Genomic DNA, 18,959 nt, shown 5'->3' on the forward strand with positions numbered 1-18,959 from the left:
AAAAATATGTAGGAGAGACAGGTATATCATTATATAAAAGATAGTTAAGCACTTAAAAAGAACAGACACACCACTGATGCCTAAAGTTTGTGGTTTTAGAAAAAATAAAATGTGATAATGTACCATAATAAGAATAAAAGAAAATTAATTGATAGACTAGATACCATGATGCCTGAAATTTTAAATAGAAAGGAACAGTAGATTGTTATATCATTAGCTACAGTGCCATGAAAAAGTATTTGCCCCCTGTCTGATTTTCTGCATTTTTGCAGATTTTTCACATTGAATTTGGTCAGATCTTTTTGTAGGTTGTAGTAGTATATAGAGGGAGTCTGAGAAAAAATGACACCAAAGTTTGGTGCTTCTTTCATTTGTTTGGTGTGCAAGGTAATCAAACATGCAATCTTCAGGTGTGAAAAAGTTATTGCCCCCCTAGTTAACTCAACCCAATTAAAAGGATAATTAGGGTCAGCTGTTTGAATACTTTGGTTAACAATCAGACCTGATTTGGGGCAGCCCTGCCCAATATAAATCTGACTAACTTTGGCCCTTACCATCAGAGTGAAGTTACCAGCACACAGGTTCTAGAGGCACATCATGCCACGATCAAAAGAAATTCCTGAAGACCTGTGGGAAAAAGTTGTTGATGCCTGGAAGGGTTACAAAGCCATTTGTAAGGCTCTGGGGCTCCACCAAACCACAGTCAGAGCCATATTATCCAAATGGAGAAAGTTTGTGACAGTAGTGAATCTTCCCAGGAGTGGCCGTCCTGCCAAAATCTCTCCAATAGCAAGGCGTAAAACTGTCTAGGAAGTCACAAAGAACCCTAGAACAACATCCAGGGATCTGCAGGCCTCTCTCGCCTTAGCTAAGGTCAGTGTTCATGACTCCACCCTCAGAAAGACACTGGGCAAAAATGGGATTCATGGCAGAGTAGCAAGGCGGAAACCACTGCTCACTAAGAAGAACATGAATGCTTGTCTCAAGTTTGCCAAAAAGCACTTGGATGATCCTCAAGAGTTCTGGAACAATATTCTATGGACAGATGAGTCAAAAATTGAACTTTTTGGCCAATGTGGACCCCATTTTATATCTGGCGAAAACCATACAGTGCATTCCACAGTAAGAACCTCATACCAACAGTCAAGCATGGTGGTGGTAGTGTCATGATTTGGGGATGTTTTGCTACATCAGGACCTGGATGACTTGCCATCATTGAAGGAACCATGAATTCTGCTCTGTAGCAGAGAATTCTACGGGAGAATGTCAGGCCATCCGTCCGTGAGCTGAAGCTGAAGTGCATCTGGGTCATGCAGCAAGACAATGATCCGAAACACACAATCAAGTCGACATCAGAATGGTTGAAGAACAGGAAATTTAAAGTTTTGGAATGACCTAGTCAAAGTCTAGACCTAAACCCCATTGAGATGTTATGGCAGGACCTAAACAAGTAGTTTATGCTCAAACACACAAACATCACTGAGTTGAAGCAGTTCTGCATGGAGTGGGCCAAAATTCCTCCACGGCGCTGTGAGAGACTGATCAATAACTACAGCAAGTGTTTGGTTGCAGCTATTGCTGCTAAAAGTGGCATAACCAGTTGTTGACTCTAAGAGGGAGATTACTTTTTCACACGGGGGCATTGGGTGTTGCGTAACTTTCTTTAATAAATAAATGAAATAAGTATCAACATTTTGTGTTATTTGTTCACTCAGGGTCCCTTTTATCTAATATTAGATTTTGGTTGAAGATCTGATAACATTGTTTCAAAAATGCAGAAAATCAGAGAGGGGGCAAATACTTTTTCACGGTACTGTGTGTATGTATATAGTGAATGACATCAAGGACATTTTTAGATTTAAAGAGAAACAAAGGTGTGGTTACCACAGAATCAAAAGCCTATAAATACCAAACTCTCTTCCCTTGACAAAGGTATGTTAAACATACACAAATATTGAGAAGATTTGACTTTGAGCAAAAACTTTGTGAAATTGGTTTCAGAATTTTTTTAATAACTTGGAATTTTCCTTTCCGATGCAGAACTAAATAATCTTAAATAATAATAATAATACAACTGAAGCTACGACCGTTCTTTATCAAAAATGTGAACTTGTGCAACAGTTTGACCTTGACAGCACCCTTTCCACTGAATATAGAATCATGCTATTAATTATTTCTTTGATTATGAAGCCATAGCCTCCCTGTATAACTGTAAAGCCCTTTGCAGTATAAATTAAGCAGAGTATTTATGGTGTGTCTTCAAATGAATTGGTCCTCTGGTGCTGATAAACCAAAGAGATAGTGTTTTAAAGGTGGATTTATCTCAAACAATGGGTGGTCAAGAGTGATTCTTGCTGAAATTAGACTATGTTGTAAAGGGTTATTGCTCTCTGAAGAAACCAAGCAATGTCTATTTAATTATGCTGTTCTCTGAGTCTTTGTTACACTCTCTGCACGTTAGACAGTGGTTTCTTACCCTTATTCAACTTCATGTACAGACCACACATTTAAGGTTTTGCCATTAACTTCCTAAATTAAATTGGACGAGAGACCAAATAGTGTGTGTCTGAATGTCTGCTTCTCGGTTTGATTAAGTGACTGAGATAGCAAAGACTTTTCCTGCGAGATTACATCGAGTGCTTCAATGCTTTCTTTTATATTCGAAATAGTTTTTTCAAGCCAGCGATCCATAATAGAGTGAACTAAAGAGACCAGAAGGCAGGAGGGGATACATGGGAGAGGTTTAGGCTCTGCATTTTTAGGACACAAGTTTTAACACAAGTTTTCACATGCCAGTCTCTCTTATTTTTAAAAATGTTTTAAGTCAACATATTTCATAGCAATGTTTTCACTACTAAACCATTAAAACAGGGTCTATTTTTTCATCATCAATGGGCCAGTTTACGTGTGTGTGTGTGTTTTTTTTTTTTTTTTTTCTTCATGTGAAGTGGCCATGCATGGGCATATTGGGAAGAAAAACTTCCCAAAAGTTACCATGGTCCAAAGGTGGCAGCAGTGAAGTTAATTTTTTGTTGGCAGTATTTCCCTTATCAGATTGATGTTGTAGATAACCCCACTTTTTTCTCTGTCTTAAAAGCTTCACATGGAAACGCAAAAAAGATCTTTATATCACGAGACAGAAATGTCAGAAGTAAGAGTAAACATATGGAAACTAAGCTAATGTGAGACTAAAGGGAAGCGATTGAGACAAATCTGATTTAGTCTTGCCTTCAAACACGTGTGCGAGATTCCCTGTAAAAAAACAAACCTCAGACTCGATGGATCTTGTTAGCAGGAGCTATTAACTCAGCAAGCCCATCATAACACAATTGTCAACGGGAAAGATCACGAAGGTATAGAAGGTGAGACGTAATCAAATTCATCTCAATCTAATTAGGAAAATGATTTGCCCTAGAGTTATAGAATTGTTTATATTAAACACACAGATCAGTTTCTTTTTAATGTTAATATTACTGTTTTATTCCCCAGAAGTACTTTTTTATGCTGTACTGTACCCTTGGGGTTGAATATCTGTCATTGATTCCTTTTTTTTTTAGGTTCTCTTATTCTTTTCGACGTGCTCTCCAATCAGAAAAAAGGTTCAGCAGCACCAGCCCCTCCGCTGTCTGTAGCAAATGGTGTTATGAAACCTGTGGATGTTCCTGACATAAAAAAAGTAAAGCTGTCTTTCTGTCTTTTCCATTTTGTACCCCCCCCCCGACATTCCACATCTCATTGTTTTAAATGCCTCAAATTCCCACAGCAGTTTTTGAATTGCTTATGGCTTAATGACTACATTAATAATTAATGTGCCCTCACTGGCCACTTCATTAGGACACCTGCCTTGTGCTCACGATATGAAAACTAAGCAGGGTTCTTTGATAAGATTCCAACAGTAATTAATGCATTAGGAAAATGTGTTTGTAGACTTCACAAGAGCCTCCAAATGCAACTGACATATATATGCTTATTATACAGAGTAATATAATATATGTATTGTGAAAACTATTAAAAAGCAAGATGCAAAAAGCTGCAGATTGACATTTCACAAAAGCATGAATGCTCTAGTAATATGAGGCACCAGGGAAATTGATCAATCAACTAATGTTTAATTGAGGCCTGCAAAATATCATTTATAATGGATTCATTGTTGCATCAATAATAATTGTATCTTCTTTTCTGAACTATTGATTACTTTTTAATTTGGTAAGCACATTCTTTAGCATGTGTCCCCCCCCCCCCCATGTGAAGTGGCCATACATGGGCATATTGGGAAGAAAAACTTCCCAAAAGTTACCATGGTCCAAAGGTGGCAGCAGTGAAGTTAATTTTTTGTTGGCAGTATTTCCCTTATCAGATTGATGTTGCAGATAACCCCACTTTTTATAATCATAATCGGGCAGTGTATGGGGTGCTTTTCCATCATCTGTATGTACTACTCCCTTTTTACATTTTTCTAAAGAATTGCTTATCCACTTGAGCTGAGAACCTGCCCTAAATATTATTTTCTTACCTACCAAATACATTGTCATGTACTCTAGTGTATATGTTGTACAGTTTTCGATATTATAAAACAGAAACATTCTCATTACAAAACTGAAGATCTTGGCCCAGATATTCGAAGCGATGTGTAATCCCCTCGCAAAAACAGTTGTGCAGAGTTGGCAAGTAGCAGTTTTTTGTTCAATTTGATAATGTGTTTGGGCCGTGCAAAACCACCTGCGCATTCAATACCAATATTGCAGAAATGCACAAGAGCTACGCGTGAATGTACAGGATTGGAATAATACATGACAATGGACTGTTTATTTTACAGAAATGCGCGTGTCAGCCGGTGTTCTGAGCAGCCCCGACCCATGCTCCTTACACTATACATAAACATATTTACAGAAGTGTGGACCGTAAAACAAACCCGCAATGCTGAAAACACTACTCTATTCCGAAGCCCCGAAGACTGGAATCTCAGCATGGAACCAGCCAAGAATGCTGCCTGTGGATGCAGTCTGCACATGTGCATCCCTTACTCATACTCCTGCTGAAAGCCCCTTCCAGCCAGGGATGAAATGATAGTAAATTTCCACTATACAAATAGTTGAGAGCGGTTGTTTTTCAATTACTTTTTTAACTAAATAAAAAAAAAAAAAATTCTCTGTGAGATATGGTCTGCAACACAAGGAAGCTACAGACATTAAAAAAGCAGATTCTAGCAAGAATGAAAAAAATGACTAGCACTCAGGTGGAAGAAAACCTAAAGAATACCTTTAAGTCTGTCAAAATGGGACTGCAAGGTTTTTTCCTCCTGCTTTATTTATACATTTTATTTATTTATTTAAATGTACTTAGAAACGGTGCATAATTACAAATGTGAAGCATCTGTATTTCTTTAAATACATTTAAAGTACTTGCTTTACATACATACTGCTAACTATTCTCAATTTTTCAAATAGTCTGCAAAATAGATACATTATTTTGTACTATACAACCTGTTAGTATGGAATAGAGCAGTATGGGCATGATGTTCTTTATGCATATTCCTTTTTTGTCGTTATTTAATTTATAATTCAAGAAAACATTTCAATACTGTTATCAACTTTACCCGAGGTAGCCTGTTTTTCTGGTGGCATAATATCCTATAACGTGTACATCTTAATGAACATATTGAAATTATAAACTGATAATTGAGGGTGGAACAGAGGACAATATGGGGAGGTTGCCACGCTGGGGAAAAAAAAATGTTATTAAAGTGACCTTGCTTGTTGACTGCTGACGTCTTTTAACTCCACCAGGTGCTAAGTACGTCATGTTCCTGCTGCCCTTGTTGTGCTTTTGCCACATTTTACAGAATTGTTTGTTTTTTTGCACAGTGAATACACAGAAGGGCGTACTTACATAGAATTTTCAAAACTGATTCACTGGTAGGATGGGACCAGCAAATCAGATGCTAGTTAACACGATCTGTAAATAGCAAAGCAGGGTGTTCGGCGCAGTTTTGTTGATAAACTTAAATAAATGTTGTTAAGTATGTGCTACAAAAATGTAATTATTGACTCGATTATCAAGTATTTATATCCATGTATTTAATGAGGAATGGAATCGATCGAAAGATAGACTTTTACACACCGATGATTACCCTTATTTGGAGAGAAAAACATCTGTTCTGGTTCCAGCCACATTTAGTGAGTATGTGACTATCGTTTTCTACGATTATCGAATAATTAAAAAATGTTAACGATACGATTATCACGAATATTCGTAATCACGATATATTGTACTATCGAAAAATCGTTTCATCCCTACTTCCAACTGCCCCCCACTCACCACGCCCCCTGCTCCTACCACACCTATATGGCATAGTCAGTAGCATGGAATGCAGATCGTGGGTGTCAAAGTACGTATTGGTAGCTTTCAGACAAAAGTTACCAATAAAGTAATCACTAGCGTAGCCTACTACTGTATAAGCAGTGTCTTTGAAATCTATGTGAATGCAAGGTAAGGAGGTGAAAGCTGTTGCTTGATCAGTCTAGGGTTGATACTGTTGTATGTGTCTATTAAAGTAAAGTGTCTCTGCATTATACAGGTAGTTGTTTAGTGTCTGCCAGCTCGTTCTGTTACATACTGACAGTACGTACTATGATACCATGCTGTACTCTTGATTGTTTCATGAGTTATTCTTTCAGCACCAAGAAAGCGTGCTTAGTGGGAAGTGATTAGTTTTCTTTTGGTCCAAAAGAACGAACATGATTGCGGCTTCCCTGTTTATTTTTTAAACATGTATTAAAACTAGTCCAGTCGTGGTCCTTCTGGTGAAGGGAGAGGCAGCTCCGGCTCCTCTCCCCCTGATGGTGATGGAGACAGAGGCAGCTCCAGCTCCTCTCCTCGTGATGGTGGGGAAGTGATACCAGCAGGCATTCACCCTCTGCTGGTGGACAGGGACCCAGCAGGCATTCACCCTCTGCTGGTGGACAGGGACCCAGCAGGCATTCACCCTCTGCTGGTGGAGGGGGCGGAGTTAGAGTCAGCTCCTGCTGCTCTACTCCTCGCGGTGGTGGAGGCAGAGGCAGCTCTTGCTGCTCTGCTCCTGCCAGTGGAGATAGCGGAGGCAAAGGCACATTTTGGCGAATGGCACATTTTGCTGCTGCTATTTCATGTATTATGCTACTGTTGTGTATTATGCACTTTTCACTGTATTTAATGTATTATTGGCAACAAGGGAAAGACCTTGTGACGGCATTGAGAGACAGCTGACAGGAGGAAAGAGATGCCATTGGGGTTGGCAAGGGTTAGTTACCCTGGTCGGCAGTATCCAGCTCTGTTTTCAAAGGTAAACAGGATGCTGGAGACACCCGCCCAAGGCGCCCGAGTGCGGGGGTGGAAGATGACTCAATGTTGGATAACACGGTTAATGACTTATGAACGGAAACGGATATATGAGAATGGAGAGTACTTCAGAAAAGTCAGAAAGAGGGACTCCATCTGTTAGAAAGGGCCATAAAAGATAAGCTTGCAACATTGTGCAGAGCTGAGCGCCTACAGAAACGCTACAAAAAGAAAGAGTGCGAGAACTAGCTTATAAAGGTCCATTCAAATTTGTAAAGAAGATATTCACCAGTGAGAAAAATGGCACACTAAAATCATCTAAGTTTGAGCTGGAGAGATATTTGGAGGAAACACATACAGATTCAAAAAGGCAGGAGCCTATGTCAATTCCTTCAGATATCCCACCTATCAATCCACCCGAATACCAAATGGAGGACTGTGCACCTAAGTGGAAAGAAGTAGAGCAAGCTGTAAAAAAAAAAAAAAAAAAAAAGCAAGGACATCATCATCTCCAAGGCCTAATGGAGTTCCATACAGAGTGTACAAGAGTGCTTCTGGAGTTCTACGAATCCTGTGGAAATTGATGAAAGTGGCATGGGAAAAACAGGTTGTACCAAGAACTTGGTGCCGAGCAGGTGGAGTCTTTATAACAAAAGAAACAGATTCTACAAGCATTAGTCAGTTTAAGATTTTCTTCAGCATTATTGCGCGGAGATTATCAACCTACCTATTAAAGAACTGCTTCATTGACACTTCAGTACAAAAAGCAGGCATTCCAGGTTTCCCAGGATGCTTAGAACACATCCGCATAATCTGGCAGCAAATTCAATCAGCAAAAAAGGAGAGGAAGGAGCTCCATGTGACATTCCTGGATTTGGCTAATGCATATGGTTCAGTGCCACATGAACAACTTTGGGCAGCATTTGATTTTTTCATCGTACCGATGACAATAACACATTTAGTGAAAGCCTACTTTGAAGATTTGCAATTTAGTTTTTCAACTTCAGAATTCAGCACTACATGGCAATGCCTAGAAGTTGGAATAATGGCAGGATTTACCATTTCTCCACTGGCTTTTACCATGGCAATGGAAGTAATTATTAGGGCATCAAAATTGGTAGTGGGAGGAGAGCACTTGGCTTCTGAAATGCGACTACCACCAATTCGAGGATACATGGATGACATGACAACAATGATTACAACAGTAGCCTGCACTAATCTGTTATTGGGCAAATTAACCAATAACATTGAATGGGCACGAATGCAATTCAAGCCCACTAAATCAAGGAGCATCTCTATAATTAAAGGTAAAGTAGTAGATAAAAGGTTTCACATTAATGGTGAGGCAATACCAACAGTATCTGAGAAGCCAGTGAAACATCTAGGGAGATGGTACGACAGGGATCTGAAGGACACAGTTTGTGTGGGAGAAGTTAGACAACAAGCAGTGGAAGTGTTGAAGAGCATAGACAGCAGCGCTTTACCAGGCAAACTGAAACTCTTATGCTTTCAGTTTGGTCTACTGCCAAGACTGCTGTGGTCACTGACTACGAGGTTTCTTTGACAACAGTTGAGAAGGTGGAAGCTTTAATCAGTTCATACGTCAGGAAATGGTTGGGAGTTCCACGCTGCCTCAGCAGAGTGGGACTTTATGGTAAAGGAATACTGCAGCTACCAATCTCTGCTCTAACCGACGAGTTTAACTGTGCCAAAGTCAGACTGGAAATGACATTAGTAGATTCATGCGACAAATGCGTAAGGGAGGCAGCACCTATATTGAAAACTGGAAGAAAATGGATGGCAAAGAAAGCTATGGAAGATGCTAAGACTGCCCTTCGAATCAGATATTATGGGGCAAGTTCAGCATGGAAAAGGAGGTTTTGGTCTCTGTTCAGCTCCTCCTACATGGCACAAGGCAACCCCAGCTCAACAGAGGAAGCTGGTAGTCAATGAGGTGCAAAAGCAGGAGGAGAGGATCAGGTGTGTAAAGGCCGTTTCCCCGGCCAAGCAGGGAGAATGGATGAAATGGGAGAGTGTGGAACAACGCCAGATCAGCTGGCAAGACCTATGGACAGTGGAACAGAGCAGGATCAGTTTCCTCATCAGATTAACATATGATGTTCTTGCATCACCACAGAACCTAAACCTCTGGGTGGGTGAGGATCCCTCATGTCCGTTGTGTTCATCACCTGCAACATTAAGGCACATTTTGACAGGATGTAAGGTGTGTCTTAGCCAAGGACGGTTTATTTGGCGCCATGTCCAGGTGCTGCGATGTTTGGGCTTAGCATTGGAAGACAAGTGTAACCTGACCAATAAGTTGCCACCAGTTCCATCAAAGCATTATACAGAAAAGACAACATTCCTCTGTCCAGGAGAGCAACCACCAAGAAAAGATGTTAAAACCAAGCCTCGCCCAGGACAACTGGAAGCCGCTAGAGACTGGAAAATGCTGGCAGATGTTGTTCCACCTGAGATTGCCACCACTAACCTTCGACCAGACATTGTCTTGTGGTCTGGATCAGCATGCCTTGTTCATCTGGTAGAGTTAACAGTGCCATGGGAAGATGCTGTGGATGAGGCGTATGAGAGGAAGAAACTTTGGCATGCTCAACTAGCTGCTGAAGCGGAACAGCGAGGATGGGGAGTCCGAGTTTACCCAGTGGAGGTGGGTTGTCGAGGATTTGTGGCACACTCTACAACCCAGTTTCTCAGAGACGTCTGGTTCAGTGGCCAAGAGTTGGGTTGCACAATGAAGAACTTATCTGAAGCAGCAGAAAGGAGCAGCAACTGGCTGTGGTTGAGATGGAAAAATTCTGGATGGGGATCTCAAGCACAATAGAAAGAATGCAACGCTGATGTACAGGTAAGTAAGCTGGGCTGAGCTGAGTGGGGGATGGAGGGGACACCAGAATCACTGTTGAGCCCTCTTGAGGTGTTGTGGGCTAGTCGACGAAACACAGAGGATGGAAGGTGCCCGCTTGAAGACCCCAGAGATGTACCCTACTTAGCTCAATCCAAATGGTTGCCATGCTGATGCGCTGGAGAGACTGCACTGGGTTGATCCCCGGAGACAGCATCGCAGCCGTTATGTGCTGATGCGCTGGGGAGGCAAATTGACCTCATCCATGGAGCCAGCATTACACTTCAGCAGTCAACACCAGACAGAAGGATATCTACATCATCAGATGGAAAACAACGCAAATGGATGGAGATGCAGATGGCTCACATTAGTTTACTACAAAGCTACGTCTTAGTTGGTGCTTATGTTGGCGAGAGCCGAGTTCAAATCGGCATGAAGTTTAACATCTACTCAAGTAATGGAAATTATGCATTCTTTTTTACTGTATACCATGTATTATGCATTTCTCTGTGTTTTTAAAGTATTGTGGCTTTTATTGTTACTGCGTCTTGTAAAGTGCTTTATGATGATGGTCCACTATGAAAGGCGCTATATGAAGTAGATTGATTGATTGATTTGAGTGGTGCTCAAACCTTTAGAATATCTGGGCCCTTATCTTCATAAAACTGTTTGTGAACAGAAATAAAATCATCTATTTATCTACCTACCCCTATTTAAAGTTGGGCTAAAACTGTCTTAGTACAGACATTCTTTAGTACAAGTTAACAGGAAAATGAATGCTATACTCTTAATACATTACAAACATACATTAAAGAATTACAAAGTATTTTTTGTTAATTCGTTGCTTCTTGCAAAATGAGTCTTCATTGAAGTCAAGCAGCATTCTGATTTTTTTGTCAGATGGATGCTAGCATCACAGAGGAACTCAAGGAGGAAGAGGCGGGGCAGGAGGAGGAAGGAGAGGAGCTATTGGACCTGAGCACAGCTCTGGAGAGGTTGTCTCTGTCTGAATACCTCAGCACTTTGGAGAAGGAAAAGATCGACATGGAAACTCTGGTATGCTGCAGTCGTAAGGGCATTTTAGCCAAAATTCCAAAGGGTTTTAACGAAAACAATTATGTTTATTAGCAGTTATTGAGTGCAATGTTGGTTTATGTGATTTTACAATATTATTTATTCTACATTTTTTCTTTCACTCATCAAGTGTGTGGAAGCATGTCTGTGTTGCACAGGCCTCTATGCACAATGCTTCACCAAAGTGCTTTAGTGCACAGCCTTAGGAAGTCTGTCCAGAAGCACCTTTGGTGTACTATTTACTAATTACTAAGTGTAATGAATAGTGAAGTAGAAAGAACTGAGACTCATACAAAATGCACACTGTAGGATAGTCAATAATTGGAACATGTAGGGCATATGAAACACCCCTTTAATATGTTGTATGTGTATAGTGCCTCTTGTTAAATCATACTGGAGAGCACATGCAAAACATTGCGGGAGTGTAAGCTTCTCAGTTGTTCATGGGAGCTATTCAGTGAAGCCTTAAAATCATCACAAGAAAAGCTGCATTTCCTTTTTCTACAACCGAGTACCAGTCGGTGGCAATTATGTACCACACTGAGTGATTTTAAAAGCTGCTCAAGTTTTCCTTTCACACAGGGCCCAGATATTTGTACTCAATTGTACAGAAGAGGAAAATGCAGCTTTTTTTGTTAACACATTTTAAATATGCTTCATTTAATACTCTGTGTACCTCATGAACTTACTTGCATGTTAGTCATGGTTCTGAGAGCTCTATTGAGACCAAAGGGGTGCTTTAACCTTTTCATTTTTAAAACTTAGCCAAGATTTAATGACTAAAACAGAAAAGGATGTTTAAACAAGAAGGAAATAATAGTTGTGATAACTGCAATATTCCACATCCATCTTGCTCTTTAATGTATATCAGATACAGCTGCACTGCGAATTAACATATATTAGAGATACAGCTGCACTGTAAATGCTTGGTCAGCAGATGGCACTGTGGTTCTGCTGCAGGTTTTTTAGTTTATTCTGCTACAATAGAATCAAGAACACACAACAGAACTTTAGAAGGTTTGTTTCTGCCTCAAAGACTTCCTTGGAAATGTAATGTAATGCTACATCTCGGTAGATGACATTAGCCCATTGCAAAGGCATAAATAATGCTTCCATTGTTCTGTTCTTGGTGTTCTTGAACATGCTTTAGAGGAGCAGCCCTGCTTCCTGGAGAGATTGCATTACAAAAAAAACCTGGTTTTTCACTTTAATTTGAGATTCATGACACCAAGAAGCTCAAAGTGACTTTAAATATGTTACTTTTTTGTGTGTTTTTTTTTCTGATAGAATTGCTGGAAACTGCTTAATAATTTATAGAAGTTTTGATAGATTAGACTGCAGTATCCTCCCAGTGGTTTGAACCCCTTGATATCCTACTGGCTGTCTTGATCTGTGTTTTCTTTCTCTTTCATTAGCTCCTGTGCACGATGGATGATATGAAAGAGATGGGAATTCCTCTCGGGCCCAGAAAGAAGCTTGCCAACTTTGTGAAAGAAAAAGCAAGCAAGCAGGTATAGCATTACCTACCCATTACTGGCTCCTATTTTAAAGCTAACTAAACAGTTCCAGTTAATCTTGCCTGAAGAGTAAAATTATTTAATTCTGACAAATTTTTATATGATAATAAACCTGAATCCTGAGTCTCTTTGGATAGCGGAGAATAAATCCACTGCATTGCCTAATACAGAGCCCTGTGTTTTTCAGAGATACAAAATAGCATGAAATACAAAGAAATTAAACATATAAAGCTAAATGCAAATATAAAACTAAATAAAAATGAACAATCATTACAAAGCAAATATAGAATTAAATTTTTAAATTGTGAGGTTTATACAAAAAATACTTTAAATAAATACTTACAATTGTAGTTGTCAAGGCTCAGCCGTTACCATAGACACGGTCTGAAGGGAAACGGAAGCTCTGACTAGCACTTGCATAGATGTTGTTTTTTGGGGGGTTTTTTGTCATTTTTTCCATTTAACCTATATTTTACCAGATAAGATGATTGAGAACAAATCCTCATTTACAACAACGGTCTGGTCAAGAGGCAAACTTCGCAGCAGCACAAAGCAAGCAAATACAATGTAGAAAATAAAATATTAATAATAACACATTAACAAGTACATACACATGCATCAGACAATAGTGCATTCAGATTCAGATTAAAAACATCCTCCGAAACAAAACTATAGTTTTGAGAAGCCTCAAACTGAAATGAATTATAGCCAAAAACAGTGGACATTCTGAAAACAACCAATCTAATAAATTAATCTGATCTTAAATTGTAAACTGAAGCAGAGAACTGTAATAGGTTGCGTAGATATAATGGCATTCTCGTACAAATACGAAATATGAACCATCACTAATGGGTTATTCCCCTTTAAGAACCCAAGAACTGATGCATGTATGCCAACAAACTATCGCGAGAGTGCATGACGCAGTGCGAGTTGCCCAGACAAAAGCACACTGCGGCCATTTGCAAATTCTCTTTTCCTTTTTCACTAAGTGTGAAAGCATCTGACCTAAGTTTACTTACTCGATTTGTCTCTTATTAAACTGTTTTTTGCAGTTTTCTGTCTTATAACAGCGTTTTTTCCTTCAGTCGATAATATCTACTATGGTTTAAAAAATAAAAAAAAAACTTCTGCCGTGAGCTCCGTGTGGCTTGCGTTCGCCTCCCCCGGGTCTAGCTCACTCTTGCAGCGAAGTACTCTTGCCCGGACAGGGCTCTGTTCCAGAATTAAAAATAGTAAAAACAAATGTAGTACTACCCCGGCTGGGATCGTTTATATATCTTGTGTATTCAGTGCTGTTACATTACTGTTTACTCCCTTCCCTTTCTTTTTCTTTGTTTTGCAGAAAAAGGGATTGAGTTCTGTGGGCTCACAGGACTCTCTGTATTATGGCATAGTACAGAGGCTATCTTCGGCTGGAGGTAGCCTGTAACTGACGGAGTGTAGTATTTGTACTGCTCATTACACAGTCTTGACTGTACAGTTAGCTGGCGAGCATCTTTTCGTGAGATCTCCTGCTTTTGTGGGATTGCCTTGCTACTGTTGTGCTTTAGCTCAAGGTTGACGTCATCTTCTTCGTACCTCGATACCAGAGTGGACGCAACCTTAGAGTAGGTACTCTGTACCGACTCTATATTGACGCGATATATAGTGAGTACAGTACTTAGCCTCTCGGTACCGGTGGTATACCTTGGTACTGGGGCTGTCAGGTGAGCATTAATGGCCCGTACCAATGTCTCATTTGGGGGAAAAGAAAAAGAACAACGGACGTTGCGGTGCCGATGTTACAGTACCAACATCTCGTAGTGGACATTACAGTACCAAGGGTACTAGTGGTCTGTACCAAGCCATTTTCAATTAGTTTCAATACCTGTAGAATTCATACTCTGTACCTAAACTACTTCAGTACCAGGTTGCTGGCACCAACATATTGCTGTCAACACCAGAATTGGTATCAAACTTGCTTGCTTTTGGTACCAGTTGTACTAGATATTAGGTACCCAGACTAGTGTTTTACTAGTCTGTAGATAACATGTCAGGTACCAGGCTTTTTTTTTTTTTGTGCTCAGCCTTTTACATAGGCAATAAGCACTATGTTTCACAGTTGTGTTGGTTGTGGTGCCAAGCTGCCAGCAGCTGATGGCCATGAGAAATGCGTGCGCTGCTTAGGCCAGGAACACGCAGAGCGAGCGCTGGTGGACCCTGCCTTTTGCGCACAGTGTGCTGCTTTCAGCAAGCGATCCCTATGAACCAGGCTTGTACACCAGATGAGTGATCGCTCCATCACTCCTGCACAACTACCTCCTGCGGAGACTGGTAGCAGTAGGGGGCGCACTAGGGAGCACAGTTTCGACTGCCCTAGGGAGCACCGTTCTAAAAAACGTAGCCAGAGGCCCCATTCTGCGGAGCACAGTGCTAGGGCACGTAGCTCCAGGGAGCCTACCTCTAGGAAGGGACACAGGAGAAGCCCCATTTCCTCTTCCTCGTCCTCCTTCCTCTCCTGCTACTTCTCCTTCCACCCCCCAAGGAGTAAGAAGAGGAGGCTCAGGTCCAGGTCATCGGACCGCTGGCGTAATATGTGCGAGATGTTCTAGCAACAGCAGTCAACTCTGACTCAGTTGTTGCAGAAGCGGTCTTTACCAGTACAAGCACCTACTGCGCTTATGCCAACACAAGCACCTGTTTCATCACACCCAGTGACTTAGCACCCCTCCTCCATTTGGGTCAGTGTGGGAGATAATGGAGGATGTTCTCTCTGTCCTTGCTTCAGAAGAAGCGGAGGAGCAAGAGGAGTTTGTATTGGAAGAACAAGCGGCATCGGATTCGCTGCCCCTACCTCCGTTACCTGGGGAGCTAATACCCTTGATGCGTCGAGCCAATGAAGCACGTAGGGTACCATGGCCAAGCGCAAAGGCCAAGAGGTGCACAGTGTTTGACGAGCGTAAGGAGATTCCATCTGAAGCCCCGCCCATCCACCGGGATTTTTGGCAGGAGCTTACTTCGTCATTGCAACACCTGGTCACAGCCCCTGCGACCCCTAGGTCGGGCATGACCTATAGGGTGCATGAGGGAGATAAGATGGGACTGGTCCAGATCCCCCCAGTGGGATCGACCATACCAGCCTTGGCGCAGCCAGCGAACCCAGCGTTGCTGTCCAAGGACGGATGGAGGTCCTTCTAAAGAAAGCCTACTCCGCTGACGCCTTCGTTGCATGTTTGGCCAACTACAATACGGGCCTGGTGGCTTACCAGAGCCACATTTGGAGCTCCGCTACTGAGGTGGGACTCACCCCTGATCAGACGGTTGAGCTGCAGTTAATATCTTGCATGTTGCTACGGCTGGCGAAGCTCCTGAGCTAAGCAACAGGGCCGAGCATGGCAGCATTGGAAGCAGCATGCCGTCAGCTGTGGCTTTCTCAAGCCAGGCTGACGGAGGGTAATAAGGCTGCTCTGATTGATGTGCCCATTACACCAGGGCATACTTTTGGCCCTGCGGTGGATGATATGTTGTTTCGGTCCAAGGCAGCAAGGGAGGCACAAAGGTGTTTGATGACCTTGCCTCTAAGCCTGTACTACTGCCTAAGAGGCTGTTGTATCAGAGACCACCACCCTGGCCACAGTGGCAAGCCTCAGGGTGGTCCACGGGATCCTCCAGCAGTTAGTGGTACGTTGGGTCGAGTGCATGGTAGGCAACAGCGGTTTCTATGCATCGTGCCTGGCAAGAAACGGCAGGTGCCAAAGTTGAAGCAAACAGCCCTAAGACATTGCTGCCACAGGCCCATTGCCCCCCCTATCTCCAGGGACCATCTGGATTACTGGGACCAATGCATCCATTATTCTTGGGTGCTCACCACTGTACGTCGGGGATACTCCTTACAATGCAGCCATGGACCACCCCCCTTTGGGGCGTGGTCCATACACTGGTCAAGGACCCCCGAGCCAACGACTCACTGGCTCAGGAGCTAGAAACCCTCCTGCACAAGCAGGCTATTCGCATCTTACCACCCTCCGACATGGTTGGATCATGGTTCTACTCAAAATACTTTCTGGTGCCCAAATGGGACGACGGCCTCAGACCGATCCTCGATCTCAGATAGGTCAACCTGTACCTGAGCCGCAGGCAGTTCAAGATGTTGACCATGCGACAACTGTCGCATGTCCATCAGGCCAGGCGACTGGTTCATCACAGTGGACTTACAGGTCACCTACTTCCACATTCTCATAAAAGTCCACATTCCCATAAAACCAGGGCACCAGAAGTACCTTCAGTTCGCCTTTCAAGGAAAAGGCTACAAGTTTCATGTACTGCCTTTTGGCCTGTCCCTGGCGCCATGCGTTTTAACGAAATGCATGAACATTGCTGTGGCCACTCTGAGACTCGAGGGTATCAGAGTTCAAAACTACCTGGACAATTGGCTCATTTGGCGCCAGGTCAGGCACATCAACACATGCAACGCGTCACCGATCACCTCTTCAGACTAGGTCTGAAAGTGAATCATGTGAAAAGCCTGGGTCTGAGTTTAGACTCTCGGTCCATGACAGCTGCTCTGTCAGACGACAGGATGACAAGCATGTCGGCCTGTCTAGACCTATTCCGGTTAGGCAGAGCTTTACCAGTGGTGACATTCCAAAAACTTCTGGGCTTAATGGCAGCAGCTTCTCAATCCCTTCCCCTGGGCCTTCTACATATGCAGCCCCTACAGGTTTGGTTCAGCAGGATGGTCCCTCACCCAATGCTGAACCGCAGCCGCTTAGTGACAGTGTCCAGATACTGTCTCCAGACTCTCTCTTGGTGGAAAGAAGCAACCCACCTGTGCTTGGGTGTCAGGCTGGGAGCAGTTGCAAGAAGAGACGTGATCACTACCAACGCCATCAACCACGGTTGGGGCAGAGTGTGGAACGGTCGGGGTGCACAAGAGGTGTGGTGTAAATCTTCTGGAACTGCAAGCAGTGTTTCTAACCCTTCAGTTCTTTCTGGAGGAGATCAAGGGGAGACACGTGCTTGTCTGGACGGACAACACAACAGTGGTGGCTTACATCAACCACCAAGGTGGTACGAGGTCGCCCAGTCTCAGGGTGGTCACCAGGCTTCTGCTCTGGGCACACACCCACCTCCTCTCACTCTGAGCGATTCATCTACCTGGAGTGGTAAACACCGCCACAGAGCTCCTTTTGAGGCAGGTTCTGGAGGGTGCAGATTGGAGACTCCATCACGAGGTAGTGGGCCTAATATGGGAGTGGTTCGGGATAGCGGAGATCGATCTCTTTGCCTCCTGGGAGTCGACTCATTGCACCCTGTGGTTCTCCATAAAAAGAGATGAAGGGTGTCTAATGATCGATGCACTGGTTCATCAGTGGCCAGCACAACAACTGTATGTGTACCCGCTGCTACTGCTGTGTCTAGAGAAGATCAGACAGGACAGGGCCATGGTCCTACTAGTAGTACCTCCCTGCCCAAGAGAGCCTGGTTTGCCTCACTGATACAGCTCCTGTGTGGACAACCATGGGAATTGCCCATTCGCCGCGACCTACTACCTGCATTTGAGCCGTCTTGGTCTGTCTAATAGGGTGATTGACACCCTACAGAATGCTAGCGCATCCTCAACTCGTTCTCAGTATGGTTACAAGTGGGGCGTTTTCAGATGTGGTGTCTATCGCGGGGTGAAGATCCCACGACTTGTCTGATTGGCGGTAATCTTGCAGTTTTTGCAAGACCTGTTGGATGAAGGGAAGAGCCCTTCTACTTTTAAAAGTTTTCTAGGCAGCTATTTCTGCTTGCCATGTTAAGATTGATTCGGTCTCCCCAGGAGCACATTTCCTGGCGAGACAGTTTCTGAAAGAGGCTAGGGGGCTTTGTCCCCTGAGAAGGGACGTTGTTGCTAACTGGCGGTTGAATGATGTGCTGAATGCACTCACAAAACCACCTTTTGAGCCCATGCAGTCTGCAGAGCTCAAATTCTTGTCTTTTGAAACAGCTTTTTTGGTTGCTTCCGCAAAGCGAGTAAGTGAGCTACAGGCCCTGTCCGTGGCTAAAGTTTGTTTGTTTTTTGCACAAGAGAGGTCATGAGTGACACTCCGGACCAACCCTGCGTTTTTACCGAAGACAATTTCAGTTTTTCATGTCAATCAATCAGTGGCGTTGGAGGTCTTTCACCCTCCCCCTTTCCAATCTGACAGAGACAGGATGCTCCA

At 42.8% G+C, this 18,959-nt stretch overlaps 1 protein-coding gene across 1 annotated transcript in view; it reads left to right on the forward strand.

Moving 5' to 3' along the window:
• The window catches only part of LOC121325981 (SEC23 interacting protein), an 82,316-nt gene that overhangs the window by 31,498 nt on the left and 31,859 nt on the right, over positions 1-18,959 (forward strand). Inside the window, exons 10-12 of the mRNA XM_041269093.1 lie at positions 3,558-3,676; positions 11,081-11,236; positions 12,670-12,765. Coding sequence (XP_041125027.1) covers positions 3,558-3,676; positions 11,081-11,236; positions 12,670-12,765 — 371 coding nt within the window. The remainder of the gene's footprint in view (positions 1-3,557; positions 3,677-11,080; positions 11,237-12,669; positions 12,766-18,959) is intronic.

The sequence above is a fragment of the Polyodon spathula genome, chromosome 13 (genome assembly GCF_017654505.1).
Source record: "Polyodon spathula isolate WHYD16114869_AA chromosome 13, ASM1765450v1, whole genome shotgun sequence".
Taxonomy (NCBI): Eukaryota; Metazoa; Chordata; class Actinopteri; order Acipenseriformes; family Polyodontidae; genus Polyodon; species Polyodon spathula.